This window comes from Beta vulgaris, chromosome 5 (genome assembly GCF_026745355.1).
Source record: "Beta vulgaris subsp. vulgaris cultivar EL10 chromosome 5, EL10.2, whole genome shotgun sequence".
NCBI classification, from domain to species: domain Eukaryota; kingdom Viridiplantae; phylum Streptophyta; class Magnoliopsida; order Caryophyllales; family Amaranthaceae; genus Beta; species Beta vulgaris.
The window spans coordinates 7,681,975-7,700,993 of record NC_079206.1 but is presented as its reverse complement, the minus strand read 5'-3'; the positions used below and the strand labels follow the sequence as shown (position 1 = coordinate 7,700,993).

The following is a 19,019-nucleotide window of genomic DNA, read 5'->3' as shown; positions in this document are numbered from 1 at the left end:
AGTGTACAATGACATCATTTATATAAGGATAGAGTTCAAAGTAGAGCTCATCAATTCCGACTTGATTTTTGGGTGGGTTTGGACAAAATTTTTTGGCCCGTATTCGTGTTCGTTTCGATTTTCTTGCTTTGGGCAAGAAAAAATGACTCTTTAGCCTATTTTTTGGCCCGTCGGCTCGATTTTTGGTCTGAAATTGCGGGCTTTGGGCACAAAAATTTGGCTCGGCCCGACTAATGGACAATTTTTTAAGGTGCGGTCCGACCCGAACCCGGTTCATGATCACCTCTAGTTTAAAGCCGAATTATTATAAGTTTCGATGTAAAAATAAGAATCTACTAAGTGTTTAATATTGACTATCTAGTTTGTTGTTTTATTTGTAAATGTGTTTGATGTTCCAATTGTTGAAAGAATTTAGGAGGGTCTTTATGTATTCTATGATATTTGCAATTTGCCAATGAGGATCCTAGAGTCCCTAATTGTTTTTTTTTTTGACTAGTAGATTGTTAATTTCTATTAGCCGAGTTTGAACACCTTCTTGAATGGCAAGTAGAATTCCTTGTGAAGAGTTGTTGCCTTGAGGAGCTACTCTTGATGATCGCGGATGATCACACCAGCTACAACAAAGAAGGAGCGAACGGAAGCATGGAAATTGATTTTGAAGGAAGAATTGGGAGGGAGATCCCAAGCCACAAGAGTGGGAAGAGTTGAGTGTGAGGATGATGGAGATTTGGAGAGAAAGGAGAGTCTGTCAAGTGAGAGTGGCCAATAGTTGCACGTAGGATCCATTATGTGTAATAGAATTAGTTATTAGGCCCGGGTTATGTCCCGGGTAAGACAAAATTTATTTATTAATATTGTACTTTGATATGATAGCATTAAATACAACTTGGTCTAATGGTTAAAACTTTAGTACATGAACTTGAGGTCACATGATCAAAACCTATACTATGCAATTTCTAATTTTTTTTTATTGTACATGGATTATTACATGAACTAAAACTCTTTAGGGAGTGTGCCACGTGGCACCGTTCCTGGTTTACGCACGCCTTTTAATATATTAGTATAGATTGTGCTTTGTGAAATACTCTTTGGATATTTAGTTTTTTCATTAAAAAGCTTATTACTGATATCATTAATGATATGTGATGCACTAAATTTAATAGTTCGTGATATTCTAGCTACTAGCCAAGAATTGTGGTGCTTCATGCACTCAAGTTATAGTTTTGGGTGTTGAGATCAATTATGCCATTTAAAAAGGGAGACGTTTAATAACATCTCATTTAAGTTGTAGGAAATGAGTAATTTTAATTACAAGAAGACACAAAATATAAACGTGGTTTTATATTGTAAATAATCATATTCTAATAAGGGATTCTTTAGATGGATTCGTAACATTATTAATATCAAAATTAATATTACATGAAATTAGTACTCCAATTAACTATCCAATTATGAAACCACCCCTCAAATTCTAAATTAAATTCCACCCGAAGAAATGTACACATAGTAAATGTATTTCAATTTTCATTCAAATCGGTTAAAAGTCGAATCGTCTCACATACCCAACCTAAATGAACTCCTTTTTATGTACGATTTTGGACCGGACATTTTCTACTAGCTAGGAAGCCATTTACCTAAATTTGTTCAACCCAAGAAATTGCCACCCGACCCGTTGTATTGAGATACATTCATTTTGCTTTGCATTTAGTTGTTATATATGTACTCACCCTTTCTCTGTGTGTTGAAGGTCAAACTTGACTGGATAAATTGAGGATAATCAGTCGATCACTAAATCAGAATCACACATTAAAAAACTAGTCAAAAACCCTTTAAAATTGAACAATTGAGCCAAACTAAAAGTTTCTCTTTTCTTTTAAATTATTTCATAAAAAATTATGATTCCGCTTTTCAAATATGGTATCATTTATCAGACGGGTAAAATTACTTGTTCATTTACTAGTTATATGTAAATACTAATGGTTATATAGTTGGTATATGAGTGGAAAACATTTTCACTCATCCTTCTTAAAATGACAGGTGCGTGAAAACAAGGGCAATAAAAAGGTGTTATTAACCCTATCCAACCTATATCGATATACAACTAACTCATATTCTACTCGACATGCTTATATCAAACATGAAATCCAACCACCGACACTACTCATTACACAAATCTACTTTCAATTTGATGTACTCTCATTTTACCTTCCACATTATTTTTGGACCATTGAACAATAATACTGATAAGATTTCATCCATTACAAAAATTTCTTTAGTATACAAACATATCTTTAGAACTTTCTTATCAACAAATGATAGACCACAACACGGCCACAGGAATACTTTAACGTAACATTGTAGAGTGAACTAATCACTTTGTCTTTAACTTGTAACATATATCCCATATAACATGTCCTAGCTATCTACAAAAGATCAAACTCAATATACACTAAAAAAGTTAATCAATCAATTTGGTAGTGATGGATGCATACAATAACGTAACGTAACGTAACGTTGCTTATATAAGTGCTCCACCTTTGACAAATTCAGTTAAAGCCAAGGCAACAAGGCCTAACATAGCAACTCTACCATTCCATAGCTCAGCGTTGGCATTCATCAAACCATCTGTTTTTGCCTCAGCTCTCTTTCCTTTGAACAATGGCACAAGTGATGCTACTGAAAGAAGGATGCTGGTTGCTAGGAACGACTGTGCTCCGCCGTCGGAAATCTGGGAGAATAAATCTGTTCCCTTGGATAATTCTACGGCTATGGCTGCTACGAAACCGATCATAGCGAGGCGTCCGTTGATCCTCTCTGGTGCTGGCCCGCTGAAGGCGAACAAGTCTGCGAAGCTTGTGCTTACCTGTTGGATCATAACATGGCCGGATACATATAAGTTAATTAACTTGTTCACTTCCTTAGTTATGTAGGGAACTAAGACTGGTAATTAAAACAATTCTAATAAACTTATTTAAAAGTAGTAGCGTGAATTAAACACTGTCATAAAGTTATGTCACCAATAATATAGTTGGTTTTATATGGTTGTGTACGAATTTTTATAAGAGAAATTATACTGATTTAAGGTGCAAATTAAAATAAGAATTTGGTTAGTTTATTACAAAAGAGTGCAAAGTAGTGCACTTTCATTCTAGGCCCTAGGGGCTAGGGCAAGTTATCTTTCTCGGTCCTCCTAGATGGAGGAACAAAATCGTCAAAATAGTAGTTGTAATTTATCTCAAATCTATATCACATGTCAAATTTTAATCTTGAATTTGTAATATAAGTGCGTCGTTAAACATGAAGTAAAACATAATTGATCAAAACATAATGGACCAAATTTTACTTTTGAACCTTTAATTATGTCAAATTAGGGCTTAGAAGATACTATTATATTGTGAGAATAGATTTTAATAAGCAAAATGAAAGTGTAATGTTACCAAATTATAATTTATAGATAGCTTAGAAATTTTGTTAATAAAAGTTAAATTCTACCACCATATCCAAATTGTACGTGAAACCATAAAACGAGTCAAGAATAAAAAGTTACCTTTGGTTGAGGCTTGGGAGTTGGAGTAGGGGTAGGTGAAGCCGCCATAGGAGGAGTTGTCTTTGGTAAACCAGAGTCAAGCTTCGGTTCACCCTGACCTCCCTCCTCGGCCATACACTTCACTGCAAAATTAACACGGTTACTCATTCTAGGATAAAACCCTAATGGAGACACCATGCTGGTCATTCTCGAGCCATTAGCAAAAGAGCCAACAGGGTTAGCAAGGAGGGATTGCATTTGCATCGACATTGTTATTGCCAAAATTTGTAACTTAGGATTTGCTAGTGATTAGCAGAAAATTGTATGTGTACAAGAAAAGGTGCAATGAATGCTAATTAAGAAGAGAAATGCAAGTATATTTGATGAGGAAATATGCATGTGAAACGCTTTAATTTATACTAGGGTGGGTGAGATACAATTGACGGGTACTTTTGATTCCACGTCCTTTAGTATAACTTATGGTTATGGGGTCACGTAGATCTGTAAGAGCACACACATTGAAAATTTGGAAGTGAGGAGTTGTGGACTCTATATTAACCACTTATGTAGTAATGTGAGGCTGTGAGGCCCCACTCTCACATTTGAAGTTTTTCTTATAGCCACACAATGACACAATCGTGGAGATGTAATACCTTTTATATATGCTACTTGTCCATGGGACCATAAGCATCTAGGCATTTTAGACATTTTATTCCTACAACTCTACAAGACTAGAAACAATGAGTCATTTAAATGTAGGAAGGTGATTTTTGTAACTTTTCTTTTAAGGTAATATAATTATAGAAATGTTTTCCTAAGATTGTGTCATAATTGATCTTATTAATTAATCCAAGAGAACAAAAAAATAATTATGAACAAAGAGATCTCCTGTTGTTGAATAGGATCCCCTAAGATTGTCAGATGGTTAGTCAACAATACAATTGGCTTCTTTATAAATATGATCGGAGTTGGCGAGTCTTGTGAAACTTAGCTTGTGAGGAATGAACGATATGAAACAATTTTTTTTGACATCGAGAAAAACATACATTAATCAAAAAAGAAAGTAGAACCTAATGCTAATACAACAAAACATGAAACAAAGCAAACAAAAACTAATTAAACTGGCTTCATTTGCTCTTACATATGATATAGAATAACAAAAACAAATTATAACATGTCCAGTCCAAATTAAACTTGTCTCGAATAATGGTAGATGAGGTTGGATTTTATGTCTTGTTGAAGAAAACCAGATATAAAGGGGAACTTGTTAATAGACAAACCTCATACGATCTTCAGGATTAGATTGCCACGTATTAGCTAGCAAACGCCAATACTAGCTAGACAATAAATCTGAGGGTCTTTGAACTAAAATATCTTCCTGGGATTCTACTGATTGAAGTAACAAAGAAGTAATGTCCTTTAGTGACATCTGACCCTTCTGCAAGGGTTTCCAACATTTAGTCTCACAAGACTAGAACTCAAAATGCGTGGAGGTCAAAACTTGCCCCAAACTAAATTGGAGGGCCTCCCACAAAATGCATTTTTGAAGTATGATAAATCCGAAAGTCATGACGTGAACTTGGGGAAAATTATGATGAAGTAATTCACCCATATATACTACGAATCCTAAGATCCAACCTTGCAATCTCTAACCCTGAAGATCGAACCACAACATATTTATAATGATAACCTTCCATCATAGGAAACCAAGAACCTTCTATTGCAAAACCATACTCGCAATGTGAAGGGTAATTTGATATGAGAAAACCAAAACTAAGACTAAAACACATAACATAAACTAAATAAACTAAGATAATGACCACCCGAATCATAAAAGCACACTAACAACCACATCGCACTACTGTCAAACTGCGTAACCTTCACTTACCTAAAGATTGATTCCCGAGCAAACTGACCAAACATACATCATAGGAGTCCGAGACGGCTCATGTAACACCACGTATTTCTTTCTTTTTCGCTTTGAAATCCTGGGATGTTACAGCTCAAGCGACCGTCGAGCCTCGTCGGGAAAGGTTGCGCCGGAAGTGTTTTAGGTTTTGTGTATAGAGAAAAGCAGTTTAGAGAGAGAAAAGTACATGTTAATTTTTGGGCTCCAAAACTTTATGTTGAAGAACAATTAAATTCAAGTTGAACATGTTTTCCAAATATCTATGATAGCTTAAATCTACCTTCAATGACAAGATAGAAACAAGCATTTTCAATGGCCAAGAGAACCTTATCGCGGAAAGTAATCGAGTAATTCAAAGTGTTCCTATGTTATGTATCCGGCCAATTCTATACAAAGACTTTGATTGGGAGTTACATTACCAGTTGGAGCAAAGTAATATTTGTAAAAACCATCAAAATGTAATTTAATAATACTAAGCTTATGATGAGAGTGTGAGCTACATTCCAATACTTCGGTTAATACTTAGGAGTCGTTTGGTTCAAGATATGAAATGAAAGGAAATGGAAAGAAATAAAGAAGGGAAATGGTAATAAAAATGATTACATTTCATTCAATAAACGGATAAAGCAGGTCAATAGCATCATATTTACTATTTCGTGATATATGACTATCATAACATTTTATCGAATCTAATACACACAAATATCTTGTTCTATACTAATATATTAGAAGCGTTCTTAAGTAGATCTACTTGCTACGTGGTATGCTCTCTTTAATGGTTTCATTTCATATCATCAACATACATTATAAAATTAGAAACATGCTCTGTATGATTCAACCGCGTGACCTCAATTGAATATACTAAAGTTCTAACCAATGAATTATTCGACATTGGTTTTTATTCTTTTAACATGGGGCATTGCTCGGATCCAAAAACAAGTGAAACTATTTTTTTTTTATGGGAAAAAACAAGTGAAACTATTAAAACATGGTTATATCCCTGCAATTTCGAGAAAATAACAATCAAAGCATCAAAATTTCGATTCATAGAATTATAATTTCATTATCACGTTTCAAAATAAGGAATCGAAGGTCTTAATAGTATATAGTTGTCCTTTACTCAATTTGCAATTTAAATCCCTTTCTTCTTTTCCAAAAAATAAAAATAAAATCCCTTTCTTTAGATTTTACAGGGGCGAAGGGGTCGTTGCTCCTAAGCACCGACAACTATTTTCTCATGAAATATTGTTAGATATTAAAAACCTTAGATTTTAAAAACAGAAAGTAAAGTTAGTCATGTAATGTCAACATGGTTTTAAGCAACTGAAAATTCCTTATGGCAATAGCCTACATACTTCTTTTTCATTATTAATAATTACTATATTACTTGGACCTTCTTAAATTATTTATATATATGCTAAAAGAAGTCATATAAAATTTTGTTAAAAATCAGTTACTATATATAAAACCTTTTGCAATTTTTAATTATATGTAAGCTCATAATTATTATAGTTATTAATAATGAAAGTTGTGTGTAACAAACTATCAAAAGATAAATTTGGAAGAAGTTATACATTAATGTCCATTATAGCTTTCACCTAATTTACAAATTGGAAAGAAAAGAAAAGGTCATAGGTTGGTGCCGTGAATCATTATAGTAAGGTAATATTTTCTCGGTTCTGATTTAGTTGCAGCACGAGGAGAGACACAATAATTTAGGTGAGTAAAGAGAAAGAAAGGTAACCTACATAATGAGGAGAGAAATAAAGATCAAAAAGAATGTCCAATAAAAAATAATGTTACAAATGAGTTAAAACAACTAAAATTAGAAAATGTTGCAAGTAATTAAGAAAGGAAGAAAGTATATGAACGAAGAACCGTTCCGATAAGATTTCATTCACTATAAAAAGCTTCTTTAGTATACAAACATTAGAATTCCTTGATCAACAAATGCCACATGAATATTTTACATTGTATAGTGAACTAATCACTACTTTCTACTTTCACTTTAACTTGTAACATTATCCTATAAAATTTTTTTCTACAAAAGATAATCATACAAACACCTCAAAAAGTTAATTCGATGTATGTTGCTTAAAACAATGTTACTCTGACACGAATCAAGTGTAACTATAAGCATTCAAGTGTCCGACTATACTATTTTGTAGAAAAAAGTAAAGTTTTTAGTTTGACATAAAATATTCAAGCTACCGGTCATGTCAACACGATACAAGATTCTTGAGATATATGAAGGGGTTGAAGTAACACAAGCTTAAACAAGCGCTCCACCTTTGACGAATTCAGTGAAAGCCAATGCAACGAGGCCCAACATAGCAATTCTACCATTCCACAGCTCAGCGTTGGCGTTCATTAGGCCATCTGTTTTTGCTTCTGCTCGTTGTCCTTGGAACAATGGCACTAGTGATGCTACTGAAAGAAGGATGCTAGTTCCTATGAAATACTCTGCTCCGCCGTTGGATATCTGCGAAAATAGGTCTGTTCCCTTGGATAACTCTACGGCTACTGCCGCGACGAAGCCGATCATAGCGAGGCGTCCGTTGATCCTCTCTGGTGCTGGACCGCTGAAGGCGAACAAGTCTCCGAAGCTTGTGCTTACCTATTAGATGCAACCACAAATATTGTTAATATATATAGTACGATTACTAATTAAAGCAGTTCAGTCTTTTGATTCATATGAGCTATGAAGGTAGTATAAAGTACAAAGAAGGGGAGGGGGGATTCGAACATTTGACTTATCGTTTAAAACACCTCAATCTTAACCACTAGGCCAAAACATTCTTGGTTTTGATGGTTTTGAAAGAGTTTCCATAAGAATATGTGCACATAATAACCCGGTCAACTTATTACAAAAAGAGTGCACACAAGTTATCTATGTAAGTCCTCTTAGGAGGAGGAAGAAACTCGTCAAAAGATCATCTTCTGAAATTTTGTGAAATATCATATCATTATAGACCGAGTTATCTTAACATAATTACATAAATATATTATAAACTCTATATCATAAAACTATATTAAACAACAATAACTTTTAATAGTACGTATCTTAAAACAAACTTAGAATACTTGCTGATAAAGTTATTGAGTTTAGCACCAAAAACAAGTTATTCCTATAAATTATAAATCAAACAAGTTAAGGATGTCAATATGTTGATTGCAATAACAACCTACCTTTGGTTGAGGTTTGGGTTTCGGCTCATCCCCAGCCATGCACTTCACCTCGAAATTGACACGTTTGGTCATTCGAGGATTAAACCCTAAGGGAGACACCATGTAGGTCATCCTCGAACCATTAGATAAAGCCCCAACGGGGTTAACAAGGAGGCCGGATTGCATTTGCATCGACATTGACATCTTTGAGATATGATTTGTGAATTAGGATTTATTTGCAAGTGAATACTAGCAAAATGTGAACAAGAATAAGAGGTGCAATGAAAGTTAACAAGGGAAATGGAAGTATATTTGGTGAGGTACTATGCATGTGAAATGCCTTGATTTATAATAGGTGGGTAGCATACAATTGACGGATGTTTATGGTTCCACGTTATCTTAGTATTAACTTGCGGAGTTACGTAGATCTATATGTACGAGCGCACACATTTGAACTTGTAACTTGTAACTTGTAAGTGGTGTGTTGTGGACTCCATATGAACCACTTATGTGAGGATGTGAGCCCCACTCTCAAAGTTGAAGATTTAATTTTCTCGTGGCCTTGTAAAGAATCGTGGAGGTCTGGTACTTTTTTGCTACTTGTCCATAGGACTAGAACTAGAAGCATCTAGAGAACTAGGTTGGAAATAATCAAATTTTGGAAATTTCCTATTAAAGGCCAGTTTATTTATGTAACTAGTTTTTGAGCTCAAGTGATATTTAATTTCAAGAATAAGATGAATTGCATTATAAAAATGGGATAGCTCTTTTAGTATAAGCAATAGTCTTTTTCCTTAAAAGTGTTACTACTTTGACTATATTGTTTGAATTTAATATCTGCATATTGGCTGGAAAACAAAAGTTCAAGCCTATATTCTTCATTGGATGGGAATAAAGCCTATTGTTTTCTATACAAGGTTAATTTATAAAGTCCCAAGGTACGTAAATTACTCGCGTCTGAGTCAATCAAATTAAAGCTCAAGTCGAGTAGCTTGTTTTCTCAAACTTGAGTCAAGTTGAGCTTGTAGTTTGTTTTCTCAATTCAACCAAGCCGACATTCTCGAACTTGGTGATTTTGAAGCTTGAGCGGAGCCGGACTTTACCCTTTTTCGAATTTGATTAGAGTTCGAGCTTGATTTCAAGCTCGAGTTTAGGATTATGAGTTCTAGCCGATCGAGTTTGATTTTTCAAGCTCGCTAGTTTTTGAGTTTGAAGAGAACAAAACCTAATTCTCTTGCAAGTACTCTTTCTAGCTTGTTTTTATTTCCCCATAAAAAGATACAGTAGAAGTAATTTAACACCCTAATCGAACTATGGTAGAAGCCAAGTATTAAAAAACCAAAGAGTACTTGATAGAGTAGCACGACAAGTGGCTTCAATTCTTCAAAAACCAATATATTATTTTTTTACCATATACGTACGTAAGGGCATATGCATGGTCGAATAAAAAATTATTAGAGGACTAGTCCATATATATCAACACAGTCCACAACCCAATCACTATCAATGTCTCTAATTATATACTCCCCCTCCACTTTTTTATTATTTTGACTTATCACATTTTTCGATATATATAACTTTATCTATCAATCTTGTAACAATCAATGTGTAAAGTTTATATAGTTGATGTCTTAAAATAACTTATATTGAGATAAATTCAATAATGTGTTACAATATACTATTTGTTCTAACAAATTAATAATAAAAATATTGACGATGTGAGGTATATATATAGTGTCAAAAGTATAAAAAATATAGAAAGGAGTTGTGCCTTAGTTATCTAAATACAAAAAAGTGTTTATGTAGGAGTCTTTGCTGATATCTATCATCGTTTGTTTGTTTGTTTGTTTTTTGTTAAATTTGAATTGAAAGTTGATTAATTCATCGGTAATCATATTTGGTATTTCCTCTTATCCATAATATATTGCTCCATTTAATTCCTTCTTAGAGTCAAAATTACAATTTCTATTTGTTAAGTATAAATAAATACTAGTTTTGAAGTTGTTTTTTATATTTTTTTATTGTAATTTTTGGTTGACATTATTGATTTTGTATTACCTTTACTTTATGTTAATAAAATCATCATTAATTATTCATCAAATTGTCTCATAAAATTGCGCTTACTTTATTAAGGATTTACTTATCCCATACACTTGTTAATTTAAAGGAGTACCTCTATGCTAAACTACACTTTTTTTTTTTTCATTTTCTTAATTTCATGCCCAAACCCATTATTGTAGTAGAAAAAGAATTGATAAAATATTTGTCATTATACCCTTATTTTTAGATTATCTTTAATATCTTTAATTATCTATTAATAAAATTTAAAAAAGTTGATATAAAGTTAGTATTGCAATGGTTGTTTCAATCTCTAATAAGTGAACGCATATTGACCGATATTGTCAACTAACATATCAGTATATCACTATAATGAAAGTTTAAAAATAAAATAAAGTAGATATTGAGTCGCCACAAATGCAAAGAAGCTGTCATTGAAAATGTTGGTTACTTTAGTAGATTTGCAGTAGTTCATTAGATGTTATCGTATGGTTTAGGCAAATCTCAAGAATCAGGTTTTTTATTTTATTTTGTGATTTTATATGTGAATCATAGCCGTAGAGTGAATATACAGTATAGTAGTACTTATAATATATACATTCCTAGTTATAATAGATCCCTAAAAGATAAATTTTTTTGGTTTTGTCATAGCGCTAGAGTGAATATCCCTTTTAGCGTTCACCTAATATATTTTTTTTACATAGGAAAAAATGACATTAAATTAAACCCGAATTACAAACGAGTGATAGTACATCCAAACGAAACAAAAAAAATAAATATATACAAATATATTAAAAAGGCGCTTCTATTAAAAGGAATGTTGCCACGTGCGTGACGCTCTACTCAAGCTTCTAATACATGTTTATGATCTCATTAAAGAAATATTAACAATGTGTAGCTATTAGGAATCAAACACATGACCTTTGAAAATGTGAGAATTTAATCACCAATAATCTACTACAATTTCAATGTTTCAAAATAAAATATAATAAAATCTTATAACTATACTTTCTCCATTAGAAATAGTTGCACCGTTTCATGCTTTCTCGCTCGCCGATGCATGGTTTCAAACGTTAATATCTTCAATTATCAATAAGTAAAAATTGAAAAAAGTTAATATTAATATCTAACAAGATCTCATATGACTATGTTTTTCATAAAATATAAATCACCAATGATAATCAAAGTGTAAGATATGACTAGTAAACACTATGCAAATGGTGCAACTATTTCTAAACGGAGGAAGTATATAACTATGCAAATGGTGCAACTATTTCTAATACTTTTATTTAGGTAATACTCTCTCTGTTTTTTTTTTTATCATACTCACTTGGAATCTTGACACTATTCATACTTAGAGAGAATCTTTTCAAAAAAAATTCAATTTATAAGAAAAAAGTATAATCATGTAGAGTCTTGTTTGATTTGTCTCAATTAATACATTATTAATATTCAATCGTTATAATTTTTACTAATATATAATGAAAGATATTTAAGTTTAAATTTCATTGAGAACGAAAGATAAAAAAACAGAGGGAGTAACATTCTTTTACCCCAATTTCATTGACATTTTTATTTTTATCCGCAATTTCTTAGAACTTTTGAAAATAATTTATCATGTCATAACGTGCATTTTCCAATTTCACTTTAGAAAGAAAATTATGAAATGCTGATAAAATTAATTAAAAAACTTATAAATAACGATATATTTGATAATTATAACCGGCCGGGCCAAAAATACTAGTTTCAAACCGAATAGAAACGCAAGACTATGATGGTATACCTGATATAAACAATTCTGATAATTAAGATTTCATTCATTAAAAACTTTTTACTATACAAAACATATCTCTAAAACTTCCTGATGATCAACAAAAGATAGACAACAATACAGCCTTAGAAAATATTAACATTTCATAGTGAAGTATGATCACTTCTCTTTTAATTTATACATCCCATAAGCTCATAATTCTATCTCCTATCTACAAAAGATTAAACTCAACCTACACTCAAAAATTTAATCCCATATATGATCGATGTATTAATCAATTTGGTGATGCACATAAATTAAAGTTGCTTAAACAAGCGCTCCACCTTTGACAAATTCAGTGAGTGCCAAGGCAACAAGGCCTAACATAGCAACCCTACCATTCCATAACTCAGCGTTGGCATTCATCAAACCATCTGTTTTTGCCTCAGCTCTCTTTCCTTTGAACAATGGCACAAGTGATGCTACTGAAAGAAGGATGCTTGTTGCTAGGAACCACTGTGCTCCGCCGTCGGAAATCTGTGTAAATAGGTCTGTTCCCTTGGATGCCTCTACGGCTACTGCCGCGACGAAGCCGATCATGGCGAGGCGTCCGTTGATCCTCTCGGGTGCTGGACCGCTGAAGGCGAACAAGTCTCCGAAGCTTGTGCTTACCTATTGGATGCAAAAACAGGTAAATGAGTGGTAATGAAAATTGTTTTTTCTTAAAGCAAAAACACAAGAATAGGGGAAAATTGCTTTCCCGGCCATAGAGAAAAAAATGCATTCCCATAGAGAAAATAAGGGTCCTTCCCTAATAACATTACACTTAAAATTCATTCCCATTATCGCAAATTATTCACGAGTACCAAACAGGCAGTAAGAAGTTGACACTTTACAAGCGCGAGATTCTTTTGGACAAAAGTATATATATACTAGGCTCAGTTTTTTTGAACTAAACTAAATTGAATTAATCTGAACTGAACTTACTTAATTGAAAAAAAAATGTGAGAAAAAACTAATTAAATTATACTGAAGTGAATTTTCCAGAACTGAATTGAAAAACCTAAAATACCATCACTAGTTCATTATTATAGATGAGTGCAATTTTATCTTATCTAGGGCAAACAAGTTATCTTTTCAAGTACACGTCAAACTGTAGATCTTGAGTTTGTAATATAAATATATAACGACCAAAATTAGTTGATTTTATTAGAGGAGCATAACAAATTTAATGTCACTTAAAATACAAAGTATTAAACTTTGTGATAATTTCCAAAAAAAACAACTACCGACATTATCAAATTATAAATAACTAAATAAGTCATGCTTAGAAAATTTGCTAATAAAATCAAAGTTAAATTCTACTAGCAAAGTCAAGGTTGTGCGTATAAGTATGAAACGATCCAAGAATGAAAATAGGTTAGTTGTGGTAACAAATTATATACTTCATCCGTTTTTTTAGATGACTCGTTTTGACTTTTGACACTCTTCATATATGTAGCTTTGAATATCTTTTGTGATTTGTACTTAAGGAATTATTAGATTCGTCTCAATGTATATTTTCATAATATCAACTTTTTGTAATTTTTGCTTATTGATAATTAGAGATATAAAGGTTTAAAATAGTTCATTGACATGTGTGTTCAAAGGAAATGAATCAACTAAAAAACAGAAGTAATATACCTTTGGTTGAGGCTTAGGGGTTGGAGTAGGAGTTGGAGTAGGTGAAACTGTAGTGGGATTTGTCTTTGGTAAACCGGAATCGAGCTTCGGTTCACCCTCAACCTTCTCGTCAGCCATACACTTCACCCCGAAATTGACACGTTTACTCATTCGAGGATTAAACCCTAATGCATAAGTCACCCGGGTCATCCTTGAGCCATTAGCAACGGCACCAACGGGGTTAACAAGGAGGGATTGCATTTGCATCGACATTATTACCAAATTTTGTGGCTTAGAATTTGCAAAGAGATTAAAAGAAAAATGTGCACAAGAGAAGAGGTGCAATTAATGAATACTAACAAGAGAAATTCAAGTATATTTGCTGATGAAATTATGCATGTGTAACGCTTTCATTTATAATATGGTGGGTAAGATACAATTGACGGATGTTTTTGGATCCACGTCGTTTACTATAACTTATGGGGCCACGTAAATCCATGTGAGCACACATATTGGAAGTGGGTGTTGTGGACTCTATATTAACCACTTATGTGAGGTGTAATGACCTTTTTGCTACTTTTTCCATGGGTCCAGAAACATCTAGGTCTTTTTAGAAACTTTAGACCTAAAAGTTTAGAAAGTAGAAACAGTAAGTAATTCAAATGAATTGAAGTATGTATGGGGTTAGCAATAGGATATGAGATTTATATACGTCACGTGTAAAATATTACTCTTTCTGTTTTAAATTATAAGGTATTTTAGTTAAAAGTTTTTGCTTTAAAATATAAAGTATTTTACATCATATCTATATATATATCTAAAGTAAAATCCTTCAGGCCACGTGTCGCAAAGTTAGAGCTTTCAAGCCCACGTGGCATGATGTGGCATGCTCCATTGATCAGTATTCCTCGAAGCTCAATGAGAGTGTCCACGTGTCAAAGGAATCAAAGAGTGTGAAATTCCCATAATTACGAATATCCCTTCCCTTAATCACGCATATAATTGATTCAGTAATCTATATAATTGACGTCAATTACGGATTTTAATTGATACGTAATCTATATAATTAAGGAAACAGTTATGTCAATCACGTAATCTATGTAATTGATACACTTAAATTGCACGTTAAAAAAAATTGAATATCAATCACGGTTAATTAAGGAAACAATTAAGGTAATAATTAATTAATTACCAAATCAACCAACTATGCTAATACTAAGGAAATAATTTTTCCTTACTATGAGTAAATTACATATATAAATAAATTAAATATAAAACCTAAATTATACACGGCCATAAGTAGTATAAATATGAATGGTGATTTGGCCTTTGTCTCACCACACCACACCATAACACAAATTATCAGAATTTTAAAAACATATTAGGAAAAGATAACCTTCTCCAATTTGCAACTGTTAACATTATATTACAAACTTTTCGGGTTTTTTGAACTAAAAAAAAAAGAGAGAGAAGATGAGAGAGAGAACTCTATGGTAATAAATTTATTCAACAATTAGATAGGAATTGTTTAGTTAGAGAAACTAAAAAAACCTCAGTAATTGTTTTTCTTTTTCAGCGTGACAGCCTCCAAAGGCTTACAACAAACAGTAGAAAGCTCCCCTCAACAAAAAAATAGAAAGCAAAGCAAAAAACAGAGGAGAAAAAAAAAAGAGACACAGAGGATCAAAGAAAGAGAAAGATCCAACGACTATGGGTGAGACCTTGAGAACTAAGGGAAGCATCAACTGGGTGTTTTTTTCTTAAACTACTCACAAATTTTTTTAATTTTCTGGTGAGTTTTTGTTGTTTCATTTTTTGATTCTTTTTACATAATTTTTTTTTTTTAATTTTGTATTTGATCATGTTTGTTGACTGCTAAAATGAGGAGCTAAAATGTTTTTTTTTTTTTTGATTTGGTGTTATGTATAATTATGAACGTTGTTGTCGTTTCATGATTTTAAGATTTAGAGTGTCACAATTTATGCCTGGATTCATTTTCAGTCAATTGTGTTTAATGGGATTGTTTTTTCCTTTTTTCTTGGAATTCAAGTTTTTTTTTTCATGGTTTTGGAATTTTTAGTTGATGGGTTTTTGCTAAAATTGGGTTTGAGTAAATTGAATTATGCAAGATGATTTCTTTTTCAGGGATCAAACATGGGTCTGAGTAAAATTTGGTTATTTTTGTAGTATACTTTGTTTTGTTATTTTGCAAGTTATATTGGACTAAAAAAAAAAGATCAGAAGAAGAGGAGAGAGAGAGATGAAATTATGTCTCGCAGTGCATAAAGCATCAATGCATAAACAATTTTTTAGCACCAAGCAAATGACTTTGCAAATGGATAATAAATTTATAATAAACCACCATTTTTAGTCTATGATAAGATTATTTGAGATAATCTCAAGGATGAAAATTCACTTGCAGCACAATACAAATAAAAGAGGAAGATCGGATAGCTAACAGTCGTCGGTGATACAGCACCATCTCACAACGACGCAACATAATACATGTAGAGGAACAATGGTGGCAGAAGAAAATTGTTGGCTTAAAGGGGCGCCGCACCACGCCGGTGATGATTGGTTTGCAGTTGCAGAGGAAGAAGAACGAAGAGAAATGATGGTGGGAGAACGAAGGGATGCACTAATGCACACAAGATGTTTGATGGAATGTGGAGGAGAGTTCAAGGAGTAAATAGGAGGTGATTGTAGGAATTCCTCCAGTGACATGCCTATTGACTTAAAAAAAAACATAAATGTTGTTTGATGGAGAAAAAATGGTGAAAGGAGAAAGAAATCTGGATATTAATTTGTATATTAATTTGAACATATCCAAATTAATTTGAACTTTCTTGGTGGGTTTTCCCTATTTGTTAGATTTTTTTTTAATATACTAGAACTATATGGTAATAATACATCTACTAAGCATGCTTTGTAAAAGAAAACCAATTTAGTTTGTCACAACTTTTATGCTATTTGTTGTACACAAATAATGATAAAAAACGATCCTTAGAGTTTCGTCTATATGAACTTCTATAGTGAGTAATCAAAATTACAACTAATATGAACTTCTATAGTTCTCTAAGTCTACATGTACTAAACAATATCATAAACATAGACAATAATTCAACAAACAAGTACACAAAATTCTACCAATTCCCCGCAAAATCAAAGTGAAAATTCAGCGTACATTAAGATAAAAACAAAAAATTTATCATAAAGTTGAAAACCTTATAAAAACCCTACATCAAAAGTTCAAAAAAAGTCTAATAAGGTGTGACAAACTCGGTAAGGTCTAATAAATATAAATATGTTCATATAAGTTCGGATAAATTCTAATAAGGACTAATAATGTCTAATAAGTTTAGATAACTTAAGATAAACTCAGATAAGCAAATATAGGATAAAAAAAATCCCATTTTTATTGGCAGAGGAAAATTAGGTTATTGCTTTTAAAATAATATCCTTAAATCATAATCAGGATAGAAATATGATGTCAAATATTTGGCTTGATATATTATCTTCATAAGTTGGGCATGATACCTTTCCAAAAGTTTATTAAATTTGATTAACAATCATATCCCTTTGATCATCGGTAATTTATGCAAACAATATGCTCTCACTTTATGTATTATTTTCCCTTCCTTTTCGATAGTATTACTTAGAACAACTCCAAACTTTGTATATGAAAATAATCTTAAAAAATTGCATACCATTGTCATGAAAGAATGATATGAATTTTGTCTATGCATTTACTTCTTTAAGGACAAAACCCCTTTTTGGTGTAAACATTGTACACATTTCAATAAAATTAAGGTGAAAATTTATTCTTTGAGACACCAACAATCTTGAATATTCCTTAAACAATCTCGACATTCATAATAGCTTAGAAACTTAAAGGATATGAACAAGACAAAAGAAAACATAAAAGAGTGTTTTTTCGGACTAAAATTTCTAAATTTATTGTTCCCAATTTTGCGATTCAATAAAATTAAGGTGGAAATCTGAGGTACTTTTTGTTGAATAAAAATTGAAGATCTAGATTGTATAGGGAGGGGGGAACGGTGGAAAATAGATAACTTATTTCCACTTTCATTATAATTGATCACATTTATAAATATAATAGATTATTGTGTTAACATTTCCTTTATCTACTCAAAAAGTATGTATTTAATTTAATTTTTTTGAATTATAATACCTCTATATCTAAAACAAAATTCTTGAAGAATGTTGGTATGAAGTTAGAGAATTTTTCAATGAAGCTAAAAAATTGAGTCATCAAACAAAATAGTAGATATCACTTGGTGAGGAACACAAAAGATTATGAAGATAATTTTAGTCAAAAAACAAAAAAGATCAAAGGAAAGTTCATTTGATAACATCATAACATTATGGTTCAGATTTAAGGAATTTTTAGATCTCAATGAGAAGAAAAATAGGTAACTATTTGATAACTTAAATAAAGTTCGTAGATAAGAGATTTCATTTATGCAATTATGATATATTAAAGAAGGAAGAAAGTTAGAAAACTCTTTATATCTCAATAAATATATGTTAAGATTATAACATAATTAAAATTAGTTTCATCATAAGTGGAGCATAATCACCTAGAACTAATGCATAACCAAGATCGAACTAGATCTATTCATCACATGAAATTTTCAAATGTAAAAAATGGGTTGGTTATTTTATTGAAACACTTATCGAATCGTATTAATCATACTATAAGTTTAAATATTGACAAATCCAAACTTGGCGTTGTTCAATCTTAACACCTATATATTCAGATCATGATTATTATAGTGGAACTAAATAAATGTCTATAATACCCCTTTGTTCTAGAGATAGGCGATAGGTGAATGTCAAGTATAAATTTAAGTCAATATTTTTGTTCAATTTGAAGTTAATTGTATGATTATTAGGGTGGCTATGGGAATAAAATTAAAGGATGA

The 19,019-nt window shown here is 32.0% G+C and overlaps 3 protein-coding genes across 3 annotated transcripts; all 3 read right to left on the bottom strand.

Annotated features, from left to right (window-relative positions):
• Nucleotides 1-2,227: 2,227 nt before the first annotated feature.
• On the bottom strand, nt 2,228-3,922 carry LOC104892517 (early light-induced protein 1, chloroplastic). The gene is made up of 2 exons (XM_010678473.4): nt 3,548-3,922; nt 2,228-2,863 (listed from the first exon to the last, which is right to left on the bottom strand). The coding sequence occupies exons 1-2, from the start codon at nt 3,794-3,796 to the stop codon at nt 2,519-2,521; spliced, it is 594 nt and encodes a 197-aa protein (XP_010676775.1). The 5' UTR covers nt 3,797-3,922; the 3' UTR covers nt 2,228-2,518.
• A 3,379-nt stretch (nt 3,923-7,301) lies between these two features.
• On the bottom strand, nt 7,302-8,948 carry LOC104892515 (early light-induced protein 2, chloroplastic). Its single transcript, XM_010678471.4, has 2 exons — nt 8,625-8,948; nt 7,302-8,052 (listed from the first exon to the last, which is right to left on the bottom strand). Exons 1-2 carry the CDS (start codon nt 8,805-8,807, stop codon nt 7,708-7,710), a joined length of 528 nt encoding a protein of 175 aa, XP_010676773.1. The 5' UTR covers nt 8,808-8,948; the 3' UTR covers nt 7,302-7,707.
• A 3,502-nt stretch (nt 8,949-12,450) lies between these two features.
• On the bottom strand, nt 12,451-14,468 carry LOC125491502 (early light-induced protein 2, chloroplastic-like). The gene is made up of 2 exons (XM_010678472.4): nt 14,095-14,468; nt 12,451-13,083 (listed from the first exon to the last, which is right to left on the bottom strand). The coding sequence occupies exons 1-2, from the start codon at nt 14,344-14,346 to the stop codon at nt 12,739-12,741; spliced, it is 597 nt and encodes a 198-aa protein (XP_010676774.1). The 5' UTR covers nt 14,347-14,468; the 3' UTR covers nt 12,451-12,738.
• Nucleotides 14,469-19,019: the final 4,551 nt, after the last annotated feature.

Excerpts from the sequence above, each read along its gene's own strand:
- LOC104892517 (XM_010678473.4), bottom strand. The coding sequence starts at position 3,796 with ATGTCGATGCAAATGCAATCCCTCCTTGCTAACCCTGTTGGCTCTTTT. Across the intron at positions 2,864-3,547 it reads CTCCCAAGCCTCAACCAAAG|GTAAGCACAAGCTTCGCAGA; the intron begins GTAACTTTTTAT and ends ATGATCCAACAG.
- LOC104892515 (XM_010678471.4), bottom strand. The coding sequence starts at position 8,807 with ATGTCAATGTCGATGCAAATGCAATCCGGCCTCCTTGTTAACCCCGTT. Across the intron at positions 8,053-8,624 it reads AACCCAAACCTCAACCAAAG|GTAAGCACAAGCTTCGGAGA; the intron begins GTAGGTTGTTAT and ends TGCATCTAATAG.
- LOC125491502 (XM_010678472.4), bottom strand. The coding sequence starts at position 14,346 with ATGTCGATGCAAATGCAATCCCTCCTTGTTAACCCCGTTGGTGCCGTT. Across the intron at positions 13,084-14,094 it reads CCCCTAAGCCTCAACCAAAG|GTAAGCACAAGCTTCGGAGA; the intron begins GTATATTACTTC and ends TGCATCCAATAG.